This window comes from Oratosquilla oratoria, chromosome 20 (genome assembly GCF_046742065.1).
Source record: "Oratosquilla oratoria isolate Oo_2021 chromosome 20, ASM4674206v1, whole genome shotgun sequence".
Taxonomy (NCBI): domain Eukaryota; kingdom Metazoa; phylum Arthropoda; class Malacostraca; order Stomatopoda; family Squillidae; genus Oratosquilla; species Oratosquilla oratoria.
In genome coordinates, this window is record NC_134796.1 from 462,317 (window position 1) to 486,133 (window position 23,817).

General features: G+C 38.7%; 2 protein-coding genes across 3 annotated transcripts in view; both read right to left on the bottom strand.

Moving 5' to 3' along the window:
* Positions 1-16,713, bottom strand: part of LOC143036360 (solute carrier family 12 member 4-like) — a 58,613-nt gene extending 41,900 nt beyond the window's left edge. For both annotated transcript variants that reach the window (XM_076203609.1, XM_076203608.1), the window contains exon 1: positions 16,597-16,713. In XM_076203609.1, the coding sequence (XP_076059724.1) occupies positions 16,597-16,670 (74 nt within the window). In that variant the 5' untranslated portion in view covers positions 16,671-16,713. The remainder of the gene's footprint in view (positions 1-16,596) is intronic.
* Positions 635-21,698, bottom strand: LOC143036598 (uncharacterized). The gene is made up of 2 exons (XM_076204166.1): positions 21,440-21,698; positions 635-1,572 (listed from the first exon to the last, which is right to left on the bottom strand). Exon 2 carries the CDS (start codon positions 1,481-1,483, stop codon positions 635-637), a length of 849 nt encoding a protein of 282 aa, XP_076060281.1. The 5' UTR covers positions 1,484-1,572; positions 21,440-21,698.
* Between the last annotated feature and the right edge of the window lie 2,119 nt (positions 21,699-23,817).

The window sequence follows — 23,817 nt, forward strand, 5'->3', positions numbered from 1 at the left end:
ACTTTTTGACTACCAAATAACCACTTTAGTATGAGTCAAATTCTTGCACACAACATTGGCTGCCATATAAACAATGCATCACACTACTTGCATTATCAAATATAAAGTCACTGCAGTATTACTCATTCTCTTTTACTCTGAGTAATAATAAGCACAGAAAACATGATCAAACCAGTTCACAGAATCCAGGGTAACTCGTGTGCAACTGAAAAAAAAGAGAGAGAGAGAGAGAGAGAGACGCCAACACCAGCATACTGAAGTAGTTAAGTTGAATAAAGTTGTCTGCATGGTACCTGTTGTGACATGGAGAAATGTAATGTACACAAGCTTTGAATCTTTGAATAATGAGGGTTTCCCTTCACTGAATAAAATGGATAAAGGTATTTTTATGTGCAAGTGGTTAGCACCTAATGTCCCTATGGATCAATTTTGGCAAGCAAAACACCAGATTGTTGTCTCCTTTAGCATGTGGTTTCAAATACTTTATATGGCCCATGCCACTCTTCTGGCTGGTCTTCAAGGAGTCAAAAAAAACTTTGACACACCAATGAACCACATTCTGGAACAGATGTCTAGAACAAGCTCTGGAGTACAGCATTTTTTTTCGCTAAGTTGTTGTTGTTGTTGTCATTCCCTAGACAACAGTCCCGTCTCCCCAAGGAATGCTACAGCCAAAACTGGGTTTTCCCACAAATCCTTTATAGTGTATGTTGTGTTGTTTGCGTGCATGATTGTGTATAATGCAGTCTTCCATTATGTGCTGTATGGTATGGGGTAAAGTGTTACATCCTGGGCAGCTGTTCACAATGCGGTCATCCAGCCTCTTCTGGTAGCTTAGAAGTGCTGGGTGGTGGCCACACCGCAGTCTGGCCAGGTAGACTCTGTCCTTTTGTGGGAGAGAGGATTCAGAAGGGTGGATATCAGGGGGTCTGGCATGCAGTAGTGTGTTGTCTTTCAGTGTGTTAATGGAGCGGTGAGTGATATGATTATGAATATGTTTCCGGAGGCTGGTATTTGGTGGTTGTGGAGGAAGAGAAGAGAGTATCTGTGTGTGATACAGGTCTTTGGGTGTTGTTTTAATGTTTCTTGGTGTGTGTGGGTGTTCTGCTATGTAGTGTAGCGGGTGTGATGTGTTTGTGGTGGCTGCAGCAAGTGTTTGTGTGCCTCTCATGTCGAGGTGGTCCTTGACTTTGAGGACTTTTGTTTCATGGTGTAAATGGTCTGTAGGTGTTGTATTTGTGCAGCCTGTAATGGTTTTTAGGGCTTTGTTTTGTATGATTTGAAGGGTGTTGTGGTGTGTCTCACTGAGATTAGGAGCCCATGCAGGACTCGCATAATTCATCACTGAGCGTATGCATTGTTTGTATATTGTTGTATTAGTTTCTTTGTTTTGTCCAAATGTTGTTCCAGTGATTGACTTAAGTGCGTTAAGTCTAGATGTGCATTTGTTTTTCATGTTTGTGATGTGTTGTTTGAAAGACATGGATGTATCGTATGTTACACCAAGAATTTTCGGTGTGTTTGTGTGTGGTATTAGAGTGTTGTTGATGTAGAGATGAGGTATGTATTTACCTAGTTGTATTTACCTAGTTGTATTTTGCGGGAAGGGGAGCTATGCTCGTGATGTCCCGCCTTTGTATCTCGCAGTGTCTAGTTTGTTTTTAAACTCATGAATGGTTTTTGCGCATACTATTTCATTGTCCAGTTTGTTCCAAGTGTCCAAAACTCTATGAGGAAAACTGTTTTTCTTCAGTTCTCTTCTATAGCTATGTTTTTTTATTTTCTTTCCATGTCCTCTTGTGTTTCTTTTGTCCCAGTTAAGTAAGTTCTCTCTATCGAGTACCTCTGTGCCTCTCATGATTCTGTAGATGGTCAATCGGTCACCTCTCTCTCTTCTTTGCTCCAGTGTCGGTAACTCCAGTTTAGCCAATCTCTCCTCGTATGATAGGTTTGCAAGTGCAGGTGCCATTTTTGTAGCTGCTCTTTGGATTCTTTCTATTTTCTTTATATTCTTTTTGGTACTGGGGGACCACAATGTCGCCGCATACTCTAATCTAGGCCTTATCAATGTAACCAATATTTTTTTCATCATGTCTTCGTCCAAGTATGTAAACGCCACTTTTATTGATCTTAGCAAGTTGTAAGTCTCCCCGACAATTTTGTTAATCTGTATATCATAGGACAAGTCGTTCGTGATAATTACTCCCAAATCTTTTTCAGATCCTACTTTCTTTACTTCTTTGGTTCCAATTGTATATTTTCCTGATATTCTGTTTTTGCTTTTTCCAAACTCCATTATGCTACACTTCTTAGTATTAAAGTCCACTTCCCATTTCTGACTCCAGTTCCATACCCTATTTAGGTCTTCTTGCAGTGCTTCACAGTCCTCATCAGTTTCTATTTTCCTTAGCAGTTTGGCGTCATCGGCAAAGAAGCTCATGTAGCAGTTCGCGTCCTCGTCCATGTCATTCATATCGTTAGCAAACATTATTGGTGCCAGCACAGATCCTTGCGGTACTCCACTGATCACCTCTTTCCAATCTGAATATTTTTCTCTGAGCACTACTCTCATCTTTCTACCAGTCAGAAAGTCCTCTATCCATTTTAGTAGGTTTCCTTGTATTCCTCCTATGTGTTCCAGTTTTTTTAGTAGTTTTCTGTGTGGTACTTTGTCAAAGGCTTTTTGCAAGTCTAGGAATGCACAATCAGCCCATCCATTTCTTTCTTGCACTATGTCTATTAGTCTTGAGTAAAAGCATATTAAGTTTGTGGAGCATGATCTTCCTTGTCTGAATCCGAATTGTCTTGGGTTTAATATGTCATTGTCTTCCAGATGTTTTACCCATCTATTCTTGATTATTTTCTCACAAATTTTGGCTATGGTGCTTGTTAGTGATACTGGCCTATAGTTGGTGGGTTCTTCCTTGTTTCCTCCTTTGTATATTGGTACAATGTTAGCGTTTTTCCAGTCCTCGGGTATCTTTCCTTCTTTGAGTGAGCTGTTTATTAAGATGTGTATTTTGTCTGTTAGTTCTTCTTTGCACTCCTTTAGAATCCAATTTGCAATACCATCTGGGCCATGTGATTTTCTGACATCCAGCCTTGATAGATGTTCTGATATTTCCTTTAGTGATGCTGTAAACTCATTCATGAGGGGAGATTTCTTGTTTTTATCAATGTCACAATTTGGTATTTTCTCTCTGGTGAAAACAGATTTAAAGTGATTGTTCATGACTTCAGCCATCTCTAAATCTTCTGTGTATTCTATGTTTTCTTGGCATAGTTTCACCATTTCCTGTTTGTTTTTAAGTTTACCATTCACATACCAATAGAACAGTTTGGGTTGCTCTTTGCATTTATCTATAATGTCCTTCTCATGGTTCCTTTTTTCCTCTCTTCTCACATTAACATACTCATTTCTACAGTTAACATAAATTTGCCATTTGCTTTGTTTTTTGTCTTTTCTCCACTTTTTCCAAGCTTTGTCCCTTCTGTCTTTTGTCTCACTGCATCTTTTGTTGAACCAACATTTAATGTACTCTCTCTCTCGCTTTTGTCTTGGTATATACCTGTTTACACCTTCATTGTAGTTTTCCATCAATATATTCCATTTCTCTTCCACTGTTGTCTCTTCCCTGTAAAATTTTTCCCAGTTTACATTCCGGAAGAATGTCTTTAGTTTGGTAAAGTCTGTTTTGTTGTACATCAGTCTTCCTTTCCTATGCTTTTCGTTCCTCTCTATGTCTATTTCTTCCTTTAGTACAGTTTCGATGAGTACATGGTCACTCTTTCCAATTGGTGTCTCGTACTGGACTTTATGCACTATTTCAGGTTCTGTTGTAAATATTAGATCTAGTTTCGATGGCTCTTCATTATTTCTGTACCTTGTGTTTTCACGGACCCATTGGGTCATTGTGTACTCCATGGTCATATCTAGCAGTACATTGCCCCACAAGTCATCTCCTCCTTGCACTGTCATGCTGTCCCAACAAATTTCTTTGCAATTGAAGTCCCCCATAATTACCAGATTACCCTTACCCATTAGTATCTCATTTAGTGATTTTCTTGTATCATCTAGCATTTTTGTATGTTAGTTTTCTTTCCAAGCGCTTGTTTTTGGAGGCACATACGTCACCACAAACTTTCTACTTTTCATATTCTTGCCTTCGACTTTTATCATGATCAATTCAACATTACCTTTGCCCTCTGCAATTTTTGTCACCTTTAGGTCTTTCTTGGCCAAGAACATGATTCCCCCTCCCTGTTTCTTGTCCCTGTTTTTTATCCAGTGGTTGTATAAACCTTGTCCGATAATAGTGGATGGTATTTCACCTCTTAGTTTAGTCTCTACAATTCCCATTATGTCTGGTTTTGCTTCTAACAGATAAACATTGAGTTCGTTCAGTCCCGAAATTAGTCCGTCAATGTTGGTATAGGCCACTTTTAATTCTCTTCCTTCTCCCTGGTTTCTTCTTCCCTTGGTTTTTTCGTTTTGATGCGCCATTGTCTTAATCTCAAGTCTATTACTCTCCACTGGAATTCTTTGCATTCTGTCTCCGATCTCTTCAAGTTTTTTCCTTTGCTTCTTCTCTTAGTGCCCTTTCTTTTTCTAATTCCTCAGTACTCATTTCTCTTTTTATCCATATCTTATTGTACTTTTCACTTTTTGCCAAGTTACCTACTTTTTCAAATATGTCTTCTACTACCTTATTTGTGTTCTTTTGTCCAGTTGATGAGAAGTGTTGCTGTAGATTTGGTTGGAGCTATTTTGAGTCTGTTTGTGATGAACCATGTGTTGAGTGTATCAAGGTATGGCTTGACTATTTCTGCAGCTTTGTCTGTGTTACGATGTGTGCATGTGATTGTTATGTCGTCTGCATAGGAAGAGATTTGTATTTCTGAGGTGTCTGGTGTGGGTAAGTCATGCATGTATAGATTAAAGAGTGTGGGGGATAGAACAGAGCCCTGTGGTACTCCATTCTTAATGTTTCTGATGTGCGATTATTGGCCATTATATGACGCGTAAGCATTCCTACCTGCCAGATAATTGGCCAGCCATCTTTTGGTGTTATTGTGTATGTCTGTGTTATATATTCTATTTGTTAGGTTGTGGTGGGGGATAGCATCAAAAGCTTTACTAATGTCTAATGTTATAAGAAGTGTTCTGTGGTGGGGCCTATCTGAATTGATGCCATCTAAAATTCTTTGTGTGAGGTTTATCAGAAGAGTGTTTGTGGAGTGTAGTGGCCTAAAACCGTGTTGTGAGTCAGCAAGGGGAATATGTGGTGTGACAAGTTTAAGTATTAGGTGTTCAATGACTTTAGAGGGGGTGCAGAGAAGTGTGATTGGGCGGTACGATGTTGGGATTGTTGGGTCTTTGTTCGGTTTTGGAATGGTGTGCTTCCAGATGTCGGGTATAGTGTTGTGTGAATAGCTGTAGTTTGCAATGTTTGTGAGTGCGTGTATACCTTGTGGTCCAATGTGTTTTAGGTGGATGTTACTTATGTTATCAGGAGATACCTAGTCTGGTATTGTATTGGGACAGGGGTGCTTTACTTATAGAGTGACTGAAATTATTTACTAGAGTAAATTCACCCAGCAGTAACGATTTAAAATGGAGGATGGTGAAGACAGACAAAAATATGGTGAACCAATGAAAAGAAGACTAGATGTGAGCAAAGTTGAATCGCTGTTAGGGGTCATCTAAAAAAAGAGCTGATATATGGAAATGCCACAAAGAAATGAAAGGTACGATGATATTGTTTTTCAGGGTTTGCAAGAGAAGATAGAATACTAGGTAAAGGTATAGATTTGGAAAGGGAAATAAGGTGTAAAAATATTCTAAGAAATCAAGAGATTACAGAACTATTAAATGAAATTATAGATCTAAAGCAGAATACAGGGCAATGTGTAGAGAAAGAATGAGTTGAAAAAACAAAATGCTGAGTCTTCATCGTGGGACCACCTCTCAACCCCAAGGTTGAGGGCCAAACAGCAGTAAACATTCCTGGCCACCAGCACTATGCAGGTGGAACCTATCCCCAGAAGGGGCTTCGATCACCTGGGTGAGTACCACAATCCTTTCACGATATCCACTGTTATGTTTTTTTCTGTACTGAGATGTAGAGAGCAATCCTGGGCCCACCACAAAATACACATGCCCAACATGCTCCAAACCCATCACCTCATGCAAACAGACAAAGGGCTCAGTTCAATGCAACATATGCAAAAACTGGGCCCACTTCACTTCTACATTTGAAAACACAAACAAATACACAAACACAGACATGTTCTACCTGCCCTCCAATACCCTCACTCCCATCTTCCCAACCACAGCCTGCACCCTTGCCCACACCCAGTCTCGCCCTGCCCTTGTCCTCAATCAATCCTTCCCCTCCTTTGTCCCCAATCACACCTCTCCCTCCCTCTGACCCAAATCCTATACCTTCCTCATCAACACCCCAACCCCAGACAGCAAAATACAACACATACAACATTGATGGCATCAACACAAAAAACACAAACTCGAAAACTTCCTCAAACAACACAACATACACATTGCCGTCATACAAGAAACAAAACTAAGACACTCGCAGAAAACACCATCATTTCACAGCTTCACCACCATTAGACAAGACTGGACTGACAGTAATGGCGGTGGACTCATCACCCTGATCCACCAATCCATCTGTTTTGTGGACAAGCACCACAACCAAAATCCTCCTCCCTACCACAGATAACACCACAGAAATCCAATCTATTCTAATCCGTACAGGTAACAAATCAGCACTGACAATAGTTAACATATACATCCCACCCCCAGTCATCTCCCAGTTCCAAACACCTTCAGACCTCAACTTAATCAACTAGCCAAAATCCCTACCCTCATCATGTGTGGTGACTTCAAAGCCAAGTCATTGGCCTGATATGTCAACAGCCCTGACACAAACAGAGGGCTTGATATGCAAACTGAACTTGACTCACTGACCATCATGAACAACACACATAATCATACACATATCCCACACAAAGCCCTCTATACCCCCTCCTCTCCTGATACCTTCTGCTCCCCTTGTCTAACCCCAACAACTTCATGGAGAGTAGTCAGATCCCTTGGATCTGACCACCTTCTAATCATCACCACCACCAAAACAAGATGCACCCCAGTTGACTGCAGACACACATACACCAATTACAAGAGAGCAAACTGGGAAGCTTTTACTGAAGAGACAGAAAATTTTTGAGACACTTAACAGTACACCAATCACAAACATAAATAATGTTGTACACACTTTTAATACAATCATACAAAATGCAGACAAGAGATATATCCCTAGAGGCAAAAGAAAATCACACAGCCCCAATATCACACCAGAAATCCAAGGCCTCATCAGATAACGAGACAGGCTTAACACAATACCCCCACACCTATCCCTCAAAACATAGCAGACCAAATACAAACACTAAACACAGAGATTACCAATAAAATACATGAACAAAAAACACAATATTGGCAAAAGTTTGTCAATACACTTGATCACAAAACAAACACCAGCAAATTGTACAAAACACTCAACATCATTACACTATCCAACAGTAACACAACACGCTCTCACACAGCAATAACCACAATAACAGATAATTCACCCTCAAACAGACAAGCAAACACACACATAAATCATTGTGTGCAAGCACAATACAACAATTTAAGAACAAACTTCATCTTGCGAGATACAAAAATGGGTCACCACGAGCATAGCTCCCCTTCCCGTATAATACAACCAGGTAAATACAGACAAGCCATCTCACTTCTCACCCTGACGACCGATGCACCATTCGACATAAGAAAGACTTTCCCATAGACTCAGACTATACACCCTTCACAGACAGTCAGACAAAACACATAATACATAACCTCAGGCACTCATCTCCCTGTGGCCCTGACAACATAAGTAACATCCACCTAAAACACATTGGAGCACAAGGGATACACGCACTCACAAACATTGTAAACTACAGCTATTCACCTGACATCTGGAATCATGGGAAAATAATCACAATCCCAAATCCCAATAAAGACCCAACATCACACTGCCCAATCACACTTCTCTGCACCCCCTCCAAAGTCACTGAATGTCTCATACTTCAACTCACCACAGCACTGTTTTAGGCCACTACACTCCACAAACACTCTTCTAATAAACCTCATGCAAAGAATATTAGATGGCATCAATTCAGATAGGCCCCATCATAGAACACTTCTTATAACATTAGACATTAGTAAAGCTTTTGATGCAACCACCCGCCACAATCTAACAAACAAAATATATAACACAGACATGCACAATAACACTAAAAGATGGCTGGCCAATTATCTGGCAAGCATGAATATCTATGTGCCATATAATGGCCATCATCGCACACCAGAAACATTAAGAATGGAGTACCACAGGGCTCTGTTCTATCCCCCACACTCTTTAATCTATACATGCATGATATACCCACACCAGACACCTCAGAAATACAAATCTCTTCCTATGCAGACAACATAACAATCACATGTACACATCATAAAAGCTGCAGAAATAATACAGCCATACCTTGATACACTCAACACATGGTTGAGCCATACCTTGATACACTCAACACATGGTTCATTACAGACTCAAAATAGCCCCAGCAACACTTCCCACCAAATGGACAAAAGAACACCAGTTGTTATTGAACAGGATGGGTAGGCTATGGTACTCGTATGGCCGATAAAAGCCTTTCCAGTTCTTAAAATAGGTATATTTTTTTGGCAAAATGGAGAAAGAAAATGAGGAAAGAATAACAAATGAACCTACGAAGCGAGGACTGGATGTAAGTATAGTGGAAAGTCCTAGAGGTGTCATCCCCAAATGCCATTGCTTGATACACTCCGAGAAAAAACCAAAGGTGGGAAAGTGACTTTTTTTCAGGGTTCCAAAGAAACCCAGGTGAAATAGGTAAAAGCTTAGACATAGTAATGCATTAAGAAATCGTGAAGTAAATGACTTAATGGAAGAAATTATAGATTTAAAACTGGATTACCAACCTGTACATGGGGAATTTATTACTTTGCGTAAGAGTAATGAGGAAACGATTAAAGAATTAAGAGACCTAAAGAGCAAAATTGAAATCCTTAAAAGAGAAAACAAGAGAATGAAAAATGAGGACAAAAATAAAAATGATGAACTGGAAAAGGTCAAAGAGCAATTACAAGTAGTGACCTTAAGGGTGGAAGAGTCAAAGAAACAGAGACGGAAAAAAAACAAGTTTTTTGGGGGAGTGCTGGACTTGAGACTGAAAAAATGGTACATCAAAAAAATGGAAACTTAACCCCTTCCATACGGTGCCGCACATGTAGGCGTCATGAGGAGCAAGTGGATTCGCGACGCTGCCATATCGGCGTCTTGATTATATTTATTGTAGTCGCCCCTGTGTTTTTACATTCTCCCAAATGCGCCCTGAATCCCATTCTCTGTGGTTTTCAAAATTCGCGGGTGAAAGAGAGAACGATTGATATAAGCCGTGACTATATTTTATGATGCGAGTATTATTACGACACGTCATACGGCTGGCATTGGCTGCTGCCCGCGAGATTTAAGTCCCGTACTGAAGTGGTTAAACCAAAAAAGAAAGGAAAATATGAAACAAAAAGTGGCATACACAAATATCGATGGCATAATCTCTGGAATCAATGAACTAAATGACTATCTAGAAACAAAAAAACCTGACATCATGGGAATAGTGGAGACAAAATTGAAAGAACAAGCATAGTGGGACATGGTCTATACAACCACTGGGGGAAAAATAGAACAGACAAGCAGGGAGGTGTCATGATATTGACCAAAAAGGGTTTAAATGTGACAAAGATTATTGAAGGCCAAGTCAATGTAGAATTAATTATCATCAAAATTGCAAACAAAAAGATGAAAAGCAGAAAATTTGAAGCAGTGTATGTACCACCAAAAACACATGTGTGGTCGGACAGCGAATATTCTGAATTACTGGGACACAATGATCGTGCTAAACAAGCTACTGAAAGAGAGTGGGAAACATAGTAATCATGGGCAATTTTAATACAAAAGACATAATCTGGGAAGAAATGACAGTTAAATTGGGAGATGAACTTTCAAGCAACATTCTACTGGATATGACCATTGAATATACCCTAACAGAATGGCTTAAAGAAAATACTAGATATAGAAACAATGAGGAACCGTCAAAACTAGATTTAATATTAACTTCTGAACCAGATATTGTGAACAAAATGGAGTATAAAACACCAATTGGAAAGAATGACCACATATACTAAGAGAGTTTTAATTAAAAGAACAGAACAATGTAGATAGGAATGACAAACATAGAGAAGGAAGATTAATGTACAACAAAATAGACTTTGTAAAACTAAGAAAAAATATCCAAAACATAAACTGGGATATTTTTCTCTAAAGAGGAAACAAAGATGGAAGACAAATGGAACATATCCAAAGTACAAGGAAGGAATTAACAAATATGTACCAAAAAAGAAACAAAATGAGATCTACATAAAGTGTTGGTTTAATAAAAGGTGTAGCGAGGCTAGAGACAGGTGAGACAAAGCCTGGAAAAGATGGAAAAAGATAAAAAAAACATTCAGATGGCAAACATGTATAAAACTTAGGAACAAATATGTGAATATATGCAGGAGAGAAAAAAGAAATTATGAAAAAGATATTATAGACAAAGGTAAGGATCAACCTAAACTCTTTTACAGATATATAAATGATAAACTAAAGGATAAACATACATACATACATACATGTACCAAGGATTTTTCCCCCTTACTAGGGAGGTAGCCAAAAAGGAAAAGGCACAAAATCACTTCCACCCATTCCATTCCTGAATACACTCCACATCCCTCCACCCTCCCTCCCATCCTAGCACCTCCCGGACGACGTGGCATCCCTACACCCTGTCCACTGCCCTGGGTCAGAAGCAGTGTCACAAGACACAGCACATGCACAGCAAGGCCGCTTCATTAAATCGGCGACCCCCCCTCTCCGTCCCCCCATGCATAAAAGGAGAGGATGGGAGAAACCCCTTCGGGCTGCGTCAAATTTTGCTCACACATACTACCTCAGCCCCCATCCCCCCACCCATTCCACCTCATGCATCACAACATCATCCATATACAACCATTCTCCATTCACCCCTGTCTTCTGTCCTCTCCCGTCCTTCCTCAACAGACATTCCCCTCTTCCCCAAAGCCCCCTTCACCCCATCCATCCACCTCATCCTAGGACGTCCCCTCATGTTCACTCCCTCCTCATCTGCCTTCCATACCTCTTTTACTAGTCTTTCTTCACTCATTCTTTCCATGTGTCCAAACCATCCTAATACTCTTTCATCAACCCTATCTCCCAACTCCCTTTCCACCCCCATTCTTCTCCTCACCTCCTCATTTCTCACTCAATCTAGCCTAGTAACCCCCATCATACTTCTCAGACACCTCATCTCAAACACATTCAAACTCCTTCTCTCTCCTCTCTTATGTTCCATGTTTCTGCCCCATACAGTGCTGTTGGCACAATCACTCCTTCATACAGTCTCCTCTTAGCATCCATTCCCAAATGTCTATTCTTCATTACACCCTTCAATCCACCAAGGCATTTACTTGCTTCTCTCAATCTACATTCTACCTCCACCTTCACTCCACCTTTTCCTGCCACATTTGCACCCAAGTATCTAAAACTATCCACTTCCTCCAGTCGCTCTCCCTTAATGCTCACTTCCAGTCTACTGTCACTTTCACCCCTTGTACATCTCATCGCCTTACTTTTACCCACATTTATCTTTAGCTTTCTTCTATCACATACTCTCCCAAACTCTCTCACCAACTTCCTCAGTCCCTCCTCCGATCCTGCCACAAGCGCAATGTCATCAGCAAACAACAGCTGGCTCACCTCCCACTTTTCTCCATTTTCTTTAACCATCTCCAATTCCTGACCCACTACCCTTGCATTTACCTCTCGCACTACCCCATCCATGTATAAGTTGAACAGCCAGGGCGATATAACGCATCCTTGACGAAGTCCCACCTTTACCTCGAACCACTCACTCTCTCCATTTCTAATCCTGACACAAGCTCTACTACTCTCATAAAAACTCTTGACAGCTCCCAGAAACTTTCCTCCTATCCCATAAATCTGCATAACCTCCCACAGTGCCTTTCTGTCTACCCTATCATAAGCCTTTTCCAGATCCATAAAAGCCAAAAAAACATCCTTCCCCTTTCCTATAGCTCTCTCACATATTTGTCTTACCACAAAGATCTGATCTACACAACCTACAAGATCCTCCCATAAGCCTTCCCAACTACACTTAACAAGCCAATCCCTCTGAAACTACTACATTCACACTTGTCCCCTTTTCCCTTGTAAAGTGGAACTATACAGGCACTCCTCCAGTCCTCCGGCATGCTACCCTCTCTCCAGCAAACATTAAATAACCTCACCAGCCAGTCCACCATCACTGTACCTCCTTTTTTAGACATTCTGAATGGCATCCATCCAGACCAGGTGCCTTACCTGCTTTCATCATCTTAACAACTGCCTTCACTTCATCCTTCCTTATTTCTCCTCCCTTTTCCTCACTCATCACTCTCATTTTCTTCGCATTTCCCACTGCAACTATCTTTCCCTCCCTATCCTCTTTAACATTTAGCAACTCCCTAAAATATTCTGCCCATCTTCCCCTTACTGCCTTCTCTTCCATTATCATCTCTCCATCTGCACCTTTTACTTTTTCTTCTCTACTTGATTCACCTCCTCTTCCTCTCTTAATTTCATTCCAAAACATCTTTTTATTACTTTCAATTTTTTTTGTCATACTCTTACCCCACTTCACATCTGCTCTCCTCTTTGCCTCCTTTACCTTTTGCTTTACTTCTCTTTTCTTTTCTTTGTACCTCTCATATGACTCCCTCGTCCTATTTTGTAACAAATCTGTGAAAGCTCGCTTCTTCTCTTCTACAACCTTCTTTGTTTCCTCATCCCACCATTCACTACCCTTCCTTCTATTTCCTCCTGTCCTTCTTGTTCCACACACCATCCTTGCACACTTTGTGACTCCCTCCTTGAACCATCCCCATTCCTCCCCCACACTTAGCTCTACTCTATCCTTCACTCCCTCCCACTCCTCCTTCAGCTTCTTCTTGCATGAAGGACATAAAGAATATATAGATGACACAGAGATGGCAGAAGTTATGATCAGACATTTCAGGTCTGTTTTTACACTTGAGAGCTCACAATCTTGGGAAGATGGACAACAAGAAAGATCACCCATGATGAAAGAAATAAAGGTAACACAAAAAGAAATAAGAGACCAGATAAAAAATCTAGATGTCAGGAAATCGCATGGACCAGATGGAATCACAAATTGGATACTGAAAGAGTGTATAGACGAACTGACAGATAAACTATACAAGATAATTGACTTCTCACTCAAAGAGGGAAAGGTGCTGCAAGATTGGAAAGATGCAAACATAGTACCAATATATAAAGGAGGAAATAGGGAAGATCCTACAAACTTCAGACTGGTATCCCTTACAAGCACAGTAGCAAAAATATGCGAAAAGGTCATCAGAAACAAATGGACCAAACACTTGGAAGAAAATAAAATAATAAACCCCAAACAATTTGGCTTTAGAAGTGGCAGATCGTGCACCACAAACCTAATCTGCTTTTACTCGAGATTAATTGAGATAATACAAGAAAGAGATGGCTGGGCAGATTGCGCCTTCTTGGATTTGCAGAAGGCATTCGACAAAGTACCACATAAAAAATTAATAAGAAAAATTGAAATAATAGGAGGAATACAAGATAAACTATTGGAATGAAAGAAGGGTTTCTTAACTGGGAGAAAAATAAGAATGGTTCTTGGAGACAAAAATTCGAACTGGGAAGATGTGATAAGTGGCGTCCTGCAAGCCACGATTGGCTCCTTTAATGTTTGCCATATATATAAATGATATGGATGAGGGAGTAAATTGTTACATGAACTTCTTTCCTGATGATGCCAAATTACTCAAGAGTAAGAACAGAAGAAGATTGCAGATTGCTGCAAGATGACCTAGACAAAATATGGGAATGGATTCAGTGATGTGATATGAACTTCAACATTAAAAAATGTAGCATAATGGAATTTGGAAAAAGTAAAAACAGAGTATCGAGACAGTATAAAATTGGAAACAAAGAAGTCAAAAAAGTCAATTCAGAAAGGCGCCTGGGAGTAATTATCTCAAGCGACTTGACACCTGATAAACATGTCAATAAATTATTCAGAGAGACTTATAACTTATTGAGATCAATGAAAGTGGCCTTCGACTACATAGATGAGGAGTTGGTAGAAAAAATAGTCATTACACTGATAAGGCCTATGGGCACCTAGCACAAAGAAAAACATAAGAAAATTAGAAAGAATCCAAAGAGCAGTGACAAAAATGGCACCTACACTGTCAAATCTGACATACAAACAAAGATTGGAGAAATTACATCTGTCAACACTGGAACAGAGAAGAGAAAGAGGCAATTTGTTGACCATTTTCAATCATGAAAGGGATGGAAATTCTCGATAGAGATGACTTACTAAAGTGGGACAGAAGAGAAACAAGAGGACATGAAAGAAAAAAAAACTGAAGAAAGACAGTTACAGAAGAGACCTGAAAAAAAATAGCTTTCCACACAGATTACTGATACTATAGAAGAAATCCAATGTTACTCTAAAGATATTTGGGTTTTTCAGTAATGTTTATAATTATTATTCATTCTCATCATCTTGCTTTTACCAACATTCACTTTCAACTCTCTCCTATTGCATACCTTTCCAAACTCTGTCACTAACTCCCTTAATCCCTCCTCTGACCCTGACACAAGTGCAGTGTCATCACCAAACAGCAACTGGCTCACTTCCCACTTTTCTCCATTTTTTTTTTAACAATCTCCAGTCTTCTCCCCATTACCCTCACCTCCACCTCCCACACCACCCTGTCCATGTACACATTGAACAACCATGGTGACATGAAACAGCCGTGACATAGTCCCACCTTTACCTCAAATCACTTGCTCTCTCCATTTCCCTTTCTAACACAGGCTCTACTACTCTAGTAAAAACTCATGACTGCCCTCAACAGCCCCCATCCCATATATCTGCAAGACCTCCCACAGTACCCCCCTTAACTTGATATGCATATATCTTTATAGAGAATTTTATTATGAACAATTTGATACTAAACTGAACTTAAAAAATAAGATAAAAAAAACTGAAGAGTATAAAATTTATTGTGCAACAGCCCACTACCTGGCAATGCCTAGATGACCTTAGGATGTACTGGAATGTGCTTCCTGGGCATGCCAAAGTACTTGTGCTCCACAATACATCCATACAAAAACATGTACACTGTTAGATCTCAAAACAAGCACTCCACAATAGACTGCCAAACTATATTTTACAAAATTGCTCTAGAAATCATTCCAACAGAGAAATCACTCACAAGACAAAGAATTGCACTAACACATTGATCTTCAAGTAACCACCTCACATCAAACCATTACCAGCACATAATCTACCTGACAACAGACTCGTAAATACACCATTCCACCCTTCCCAGAAAACACTACAAAATCTCCTCATTGACTTTTAGCCTGAACTCACAGCTGTGGCTAGCTTCCTGGGGGATACAGGGTCAGACGACTGATTGAATAATTTATGTGACAAAGATGAAATTCTACAGGATTGTCCAGAGTCAGATGTTATGTTATGACATCACAATTTGTTTTGGTTTCCTAGAGGAGATAGCTTAAAATACCAGGTTTATTGTGGGAATAAATAAATAAATAAAAATACATTACAGATGTGAATTTAGGTGTTAAATTACTCCAAAGGTGCCACTTCTGAAAAATGTACTTAGGGGAGTGATCATTCCTCTTGCTTCCCCTCTAGCTATGCCACTGACACATGATCAATGCAAATGTTTTATTGATTGTTACCATACAAGGGAGTACTTTAGTATGCCCATAATACATTGTAGTACAGTCCTACTTAGAAGTGGTAATGTATCCCAGTCAACAACACATGGCTGTGGAAACAAAATACTTCATCCCTTCTCCCCAGTAGTCAGTCCCCCAACCCTTGACCTCCTGGTTCTGAAGTCAATGTACTTGCTCGGAGTAGTAGTTGCATGCGAGGAGTTCTAGGCAGAATGCATTACAAAAGTTTCTAATTTTAAAAGAAACAGGGATAAGAGTTAGGACCAGGCAGTCTGAACCCAGGATTTGTGGTGCATGGTTCATCACTGCCTCATGAGTAACTCAATAACAACAACCATCATCATTTGCATAGATATAAACATTTCTCCCACTCTCATTTCCTTCTCTTCTTTCCCTTCCTCCTTCTTACCCTCCCATTCCTAATTCAAGCTAATTTTGCCTCTATTTTTATGCTCTCATCCAAAAACTTACACTTGGTTTGATATGATCCAGAACACTTTTCACTGAATCTTACATATGATTAGAACAACCTCTGCATACATACGTGTGATTGATGCCTTCTGTGATGTTCTTGGCCACAAGGGTTTCCACAAATCCTTTTACCTTCTCTTCATCCATGGCTCTTCGTAAACTCTGTCTAGCAGCCTGTGCTTCCCCATAACACTTCTGTCAAATTAAATCAAGCATAACACTTCTGTCAAAACAAATCAAGCATAACATATTCATACTGGTATGTCATGATATAATCAATCACAATATCCAGGAATTCTTCATTTACATGAGTTCTTTTTACACATTTTCACTTTCACCCATATGTCGCCGGGCGAATGTTGTATATAACTCCCCCCCCCCCCGTATTATGCATTTATAACAAAAATTTACAAAGAGAAATTGCCAGTTCAGTATGTCTGAATACGTACTAAATAGCACCTGCCTAACTGTTGAAGTATAGCTTCACCTCCTCATGCTTTTTCGTACACCAGAATCGCCTATATTATGTCATAAAGGCAGATTTTATACCCCAAGTTACCCCTGAAAAATTGCTGACAGGGTTGCCAGTTTTGTCAATAAATAAAAATTTAGGTGCCTTGTATAGCCAATGGAAAGGGCTACTTGGTCATTACCACAGAATTGACCCTCAACATAATGCCTATTTTTGGAGAATTTTTTAAACTGCAGCATACAACATATGCCGCTGATGCTGTGGGGATTAAAGCTATCACTGAGGGGAAAATGTTCTACAGTAAAAGCTCTTGTATCTGGCCTTCTAGTATATGGCAACTACAAATAACCAGCATATTTTTCATGAAGATAAAAAAAATTGTGATAAAGATAGATGTATGTAAAAAAACATAATAATAATAAAATAAAGAAATAATTTTCTGCACATGCTTAAAATTCCTTTATTTACCTAGTTGTATTTTACAGGAAGGTGAGCTACGTTCCTGGTGTCTTGCCTTTGTATCTCACAGTGTTCGCTCTTAAATTCATAAATAGTTTTGGCACACACTATTTTTTCATCCAGTTTGTTCCAAGTGTCCACCACTATATGTGGAAAACTGTTCTTCAGATCTCTTCTATAACTATGTTTTTTGAGTTTCTTTCCATGTCCTCTTCTCTATTTCTGTGCCCTTCATGATTCTATAAATGGTCAGTAGGTTGCCTCTCTCTCTTCTTTGCTACAAAGTCGGTAACTCTAGCCAGTCTCTCCTCATATGACAAAATTTAAAGTGCAGGAGCCATTTTTGTTGCTACTCTCTGGATTTTTTTAAATTTTCTTTATATTATTTTTGGTACTGGGTGACCACAATGTTGCCGCATACTCTAGTTTAGGCCTTATCAGTGTGACTAATATTTTAATAATTTCTTTGTCCAAATATGTAAATGCCACTTTTATTGATCTTAGCAAGTTATAACTCTGACAATTTTGTTTATTTGTTTATCATAGGACAAGTTGTTTGAAATAATTACTCCCAAACTTTTTTCAGATTCCACTTTCTTTACCTCCTTAGTTCCAATTTTATATTGTCCTGATATTCTATTTTTACTTATTCCAAACTCCATTATGCTAAACTTCTTAATACTGAAGTCCACTTCCCACTTCTAACTCCAATTCCATACTTTACTCTGGTCTTCCTATAGTGATTTGCATTCTGTTTCGGTTTTTACCTTCCTTAACAATTTAGCGTCATCTGCAAAGAAGCTCATGTAACATTGCACATCATCATCCATGTCATTCACATAAATAGCAAATATTATTGGACCCAATACAGATCCTTGCGGAACTCCACTGATCACCTCTTTCCAACCTGAATATTTTTCTCTGAGCACTACTCTCATCTTTCTACTAATCAGGAAGTCCTCCATCCATTTTAGTAGGTTCCCGTGTAGCCCTCCTATATGTTCCAATTGTTTAAATAATTTTTTGTGTGGTACCTTGTCAAAATCTTTTTGTAAGCCCAGGAAAGCACAATCAGCACATCCATCCCTTTCTTGCACTATGTCTATTAGTTTTGAGTAAAAACATATTAACCCCTTCCATACGGTGCTGCACACGTAGGCGTCATGGGGAGCGAGTGTATTCGCGAGGCTGCCATATCGGCGTCTTGATTATATTTATTGTAGTCGCCCCTCCATAATGACATTCTTTCTAAGTCTTTTGTAATCGCATTTTCTATGGTTATCAAAATTTACGGGTGAAGAGAGAACGATCGATATAAGCGGTGACTATATTTTATGATGCGAGTATTATTACGACACGTCGTACGGCTGGCATTGGCTGCTGCCACCGAGATCTAAGTCCATGACGCCTACGTGTGCAGCACCGTATGGAAGGGGTTAAGTTTGTGGTACATGATCTTCCTTGTCTGAACCCAAACTGTCTTGAGTTTATTAAATTATTTTCTTCCAGGTGTTTTACCCATCTATTCTTGAGAATTTTCTCACAAATTTTGGCTATAGTGATTATTAGTGAGACCGGTCTATAGTTATTTACCTAGTTGTATTATATGGGAAGGGAGCTATGCTTGTGGTGACCTGTCTTTGTATCTTTCAGCATCAAGTTTTTTTCTTAAAATCTTGAATAGTGTTTGCACACACTGTTTGTGTATCTAGATTATTCCAGATATCCAGCACTCTGTGTGGGAAGCTGTTTTTTTTCAGATATCTTCTATAGTTATCCTTTTTGAGTTGTTTTTTTGTGTCCTCTTGTTTTTCCATTGTCACTTTTTAGTAAATCATTCCTATCAAGGATTTCCATTATATATATATATATATATATATATATATATATATATATATATATATATACTACATATATATATATATATATATATATATATATATATATATGTATATATATACATATATATATATATATATATATATAACTTTGACAAAATGCTGTAGCACATATGTAATTAGTAATCACGAAAGCCCACAGTCGGAATAAAAAGGAAACTTTAGAAGAATGTGTAGCTTCTATATTTCGGCTAATAATAGCTGTTGCCCTCTTCAGGAAAGTACAGATCACAAGAATTTGCAGAGACATAAGTACAATGAGATATGAGTAGAAGGGGAACATGCAGAGTAAAAACAGGACGACCCGTCACGTAGGGTGGAGTCAGAGGTGAGGGGATGTGTGGGTGGAGGTGTGAGGTCATGGGAAAAGAGCAGGAGGGTGATAATTCTTAACCATGCGGCTCACAGCTAGCCGTGAGATAATGTCCGGGGACCATTGACCTTTGGAGATGTTCAAGTTCGGACATTCTTCGATTAAGGCTGATTCAACAATTTCACTTCTAAAACTACAGTTGGACTTGAACAAAATTTTGGCCTTGTCCCAGTCAAGACTGTGATTTTTGGTACTGACGTGTTGGAACACCGCGGAATTTTCTTGGGCATACCTAATGGATCTTTTGTGCTCCATTAACCTGGTGTTAAGATCCCTTCCGGTTTGACCAAGGTACATTAAATCACAATCTTTACAAGGAAGGCTATACACTCCTGGGGACTCATTTCCCTTCAACCTTTGATGAACATTAACAATTTGTTTGTGAACCGTGTTAGGATAATGATAGGCAACTGTGAGACGCTTGTTGGGAATTAATTTAAAAGAAGAACTGATGGAGTTACAATATGGAATTTTTAAAACATCTTTGAAAGAGGGTTGTGTGGTGGGAACTGAATTTTTAAAGTGGTTGGCTTTGGCGTTGCTGAGGGCTTGATCCAAGAACCAGGACGGGTATGCCAAAGTCAAAAGTTGCCTTTTGATGAGGTTGATTTCCTGGTCCAAGAATCTAGGACTGCAAATCCTAAAAGCTCTCAAGAAAAGGCCGAAGGCAACACTCTTCTTGACTTTGTCGGGATGGTTGCTAAAAAAGTGAAGAAAACTACCTGAATGGGTGGGTTTTCTATAAACTGTAAAAAATAATTCTCCATCAATCCTTCTAATTAAAATGTCTAGGAAAGGGATCAGATGACATTCTTCCCATTCCGTCTTGAATTTGATGTTTGGGGATAAATGGTTCAACCTGTCCAGAAATACCTCGAACGCACCCCACCTATCATCCCACGCTGAGAAAATGTCATCCACGTAACGGAACCAAATCATCTCAGGTGGGTTTGATGGTGGGTAACAGAGTGCACTCAAAGTACTCCATGTACAAGTTGGCCAAAACAGGAAGATGAATTAGAACCCATGCTGCAACCGAATTTCTGTCTAAAAAAACTGGTCCTGGAAAGAGAAGACATTGGAGGAAACACAAAGGCTTGGTAACTTGGTATCCTGTATATCAACATCTGCGTGTTAACTGTGCGTGTTCCCCTTCTACTCATATCTCATTGTACTTATGTCTCTGCAAATTCTTGTAATCTGTACTTTCCTGAAGAGGGCTATAGCTATTAGACGAAATATAGAAGTTAAACATTCATCTAAAGTTTCCTTTTTATTCCGACTGTAGGTTCTTCGTGATTATATATATATATATATATATATATATATATATATATATATATATATATATATATATATATATATATATATATATACATGTATATATATATATATATATACATGTATATATAATATATATATATATATACATACATATATATATATATACATACATATATATACATATATGTATATATATATATATATATACACACACATATATATATATATATATATACATGTATATATATACACGTATATATATACACGTATATATATATATATATATATATATATACATATACATATATACATGTATATATATATACACGTATATATATATATATATATACATATATATATATATACATATATATATATATATATATATATACATATATATGTATATAGATATTTACCTAGTTGTATTTACCTAGTTGTATTTTGCGGGAAGGGGAGCTATGCTCGTGTTGTCCCGCCTTTGTATCTTGCAGTGTCTAGTTTGTTTTTAAACTCATGAATGGTTTTTGCGCATACTATTTCATTGTCCAGTTTGTTCCAAGTGTCCAAAACTCTATGAGGAAAACTGTTTTTCTTCAGTTCTCTTCTATAGCTATGTTTTTTTTATTTTCTTTCCATGTCCTCTTGTGTTTCTTTTGTCCCAGTTAAGTAAGTTCTCACTATCGAGTACCTCTGTGCCTTTCATGATTCTGTAGATGGTCAATAGGTCACCTCTCTCCTCTTCTTTGCTCCAGTGTCGGTAACTCCAGTTTAGCCAATCTCTCTTCGTATGATAGGTTTGCAAGTGCAGGTGCCATTTTTGTAGCTTGCTCTTTGGATTCTTTCTATTTTCTTTATATTCTTTTTGGTACTGGGGGACCACAATGTCGCTGCATACTCTAATCTAGGCCTTATCAATGTAACCAATATTTTTTTCATCATGTCTTCGTCCAAGTATGTAAACGCCACTTTTATTGATCTTAGCAAATTGTAAGTCTCCCCGACAATTTTGTTAATCTGTATATCATAGGACAGGTCGTTCGTGGATAATTACTCCCAAATCTTTTTCGGATCCTACTTTCTTTACTTCTTTGGTTCCAATTGTATATTTGCCTGATATTCTGTTTTTGCTTTTTCCAAACTCCATTATGCTACACTTCTTAGTATTAAAGTCCACTTCCCATTTCTGACTCCAGTTCCATACCCTATTTAGGTCTTCTTGCAGTGCTTCACAGTCCTCATCAGTTTTCTATTTTCCTTAGCAGTTTGGCGTCATCGGCAAAGAAGCTCATGTAGCAGTTCACGTCCTCATCCATGGTCATTCATATAGATAGCAAACATTATTGGTGCCAGCACAGATCCTTGCGGTACTCCACTGATCACCTCTTTCCAGTCTGAATATTTTTCTCTGAGCACTACTCTCATCTTTCTACCAGTCAGAAAGTCCTCTATCCATTTTAGTAGGTTTCCCTGTATTCCTCCTATGTGTTTCCAGTTTGTTTAGTAGTTTTCAGTGTGGTACTTTGTCAAAGGCTTTTAGCAAGTCTATGAATGCACAAACAGACCATCCATTTCTTTCTTGCACTATGTCTATTAGTCTTGAGTAAAAGCATATTAAGTTTGTGGAGCATGATCTTCCTTGTCTGAATCCGAATTGTCTTGGGTTTAATATGTCATTGTCTTCCAGATGTTTTACCCATCTATTCTTGATTATTTTCTCACAAATTTTGGCAATGGTGCTTGTTAGTGATACTGGCCTATAGTTGGTGGGTTCTTCTTTGTTTCCTCCTTTGTGTATTGGTACAATGTTAGCGTTTTTCCAGTCCTCGGGTATCTTTCCTTCTTTGAGTGAGCTGTTTATTAAGATGTGTATTTTGTCTGTTAGTTCTTCTTTGCACTCCTTTAGAATCCAATTTGCAAATACCGTCCGGGCCATGTGATTTTCTGACATCCAGCCTTGATAAATGTTCTGATATTTCCTTTAGTGATGCTGTAAACTCATTCATGAGGGGAGATTTCTTGTTTTTGTCTATGTCACAATTCGGTATTTTCTCTCTGGTGAAAACAGATTTAAAGTGATTGTTCATGACTTCGGCCATCTCTAAATCTTCTGTGTATTCTATGTTTCCTTGGCATAGTTTCACCAATTCCTGTTTGTTTTTAAGTTTACCATTCACATACCGATAGAATAGTTTGGGTTGCTCTTTGCATTTGTCTATAATATCCTTCTCATGGTTCCTTTTCTCCTCTCTTCTCACATTAACGTACTCATTTCTATAGTTAACATAAATTTGCCATTTGCTTTGTTTTTTGTCTTTTCTCCACTTTTTCCAAGCTTTGTCCCTTCTGTCTTTTGCCTCACTGCATCTTTTGTTGAACCAACATTTAATGTACTCTCTCTCTCGCTTTTGTCTTGGTACATGCCTGTTTACCCCTTCATTGTAGTTTTCCATCAATATATTCCATTTCTCTTCCACTGCTGTTTCCTCCCTGTAAAAATATTTCCCAGTTTGCATTCCGGAAGAATGTCTTTAGTTTTGTAAAGTCTGTTTTGTTGTACCTCAGTCTTCCTTTCCTATGCTTTTCGTTCCTCTCTATGTCTATTTCTTCCTTTAGTATAGTTTCGATGAGTACATGGTCACTCTTTCCAATTGGTGTCTCATACTGGACTTTATGCACTATTTCAGGCTCTGTTGTAAATATTAGATCTAGTTTCGATGGCTCTTCATTATTTCTGTACCTTGTGTTTTCATGGACCCATTGGGTCATTGTGTACTCCATGGTCATATCTAGCAGTACATTGCCCCACGA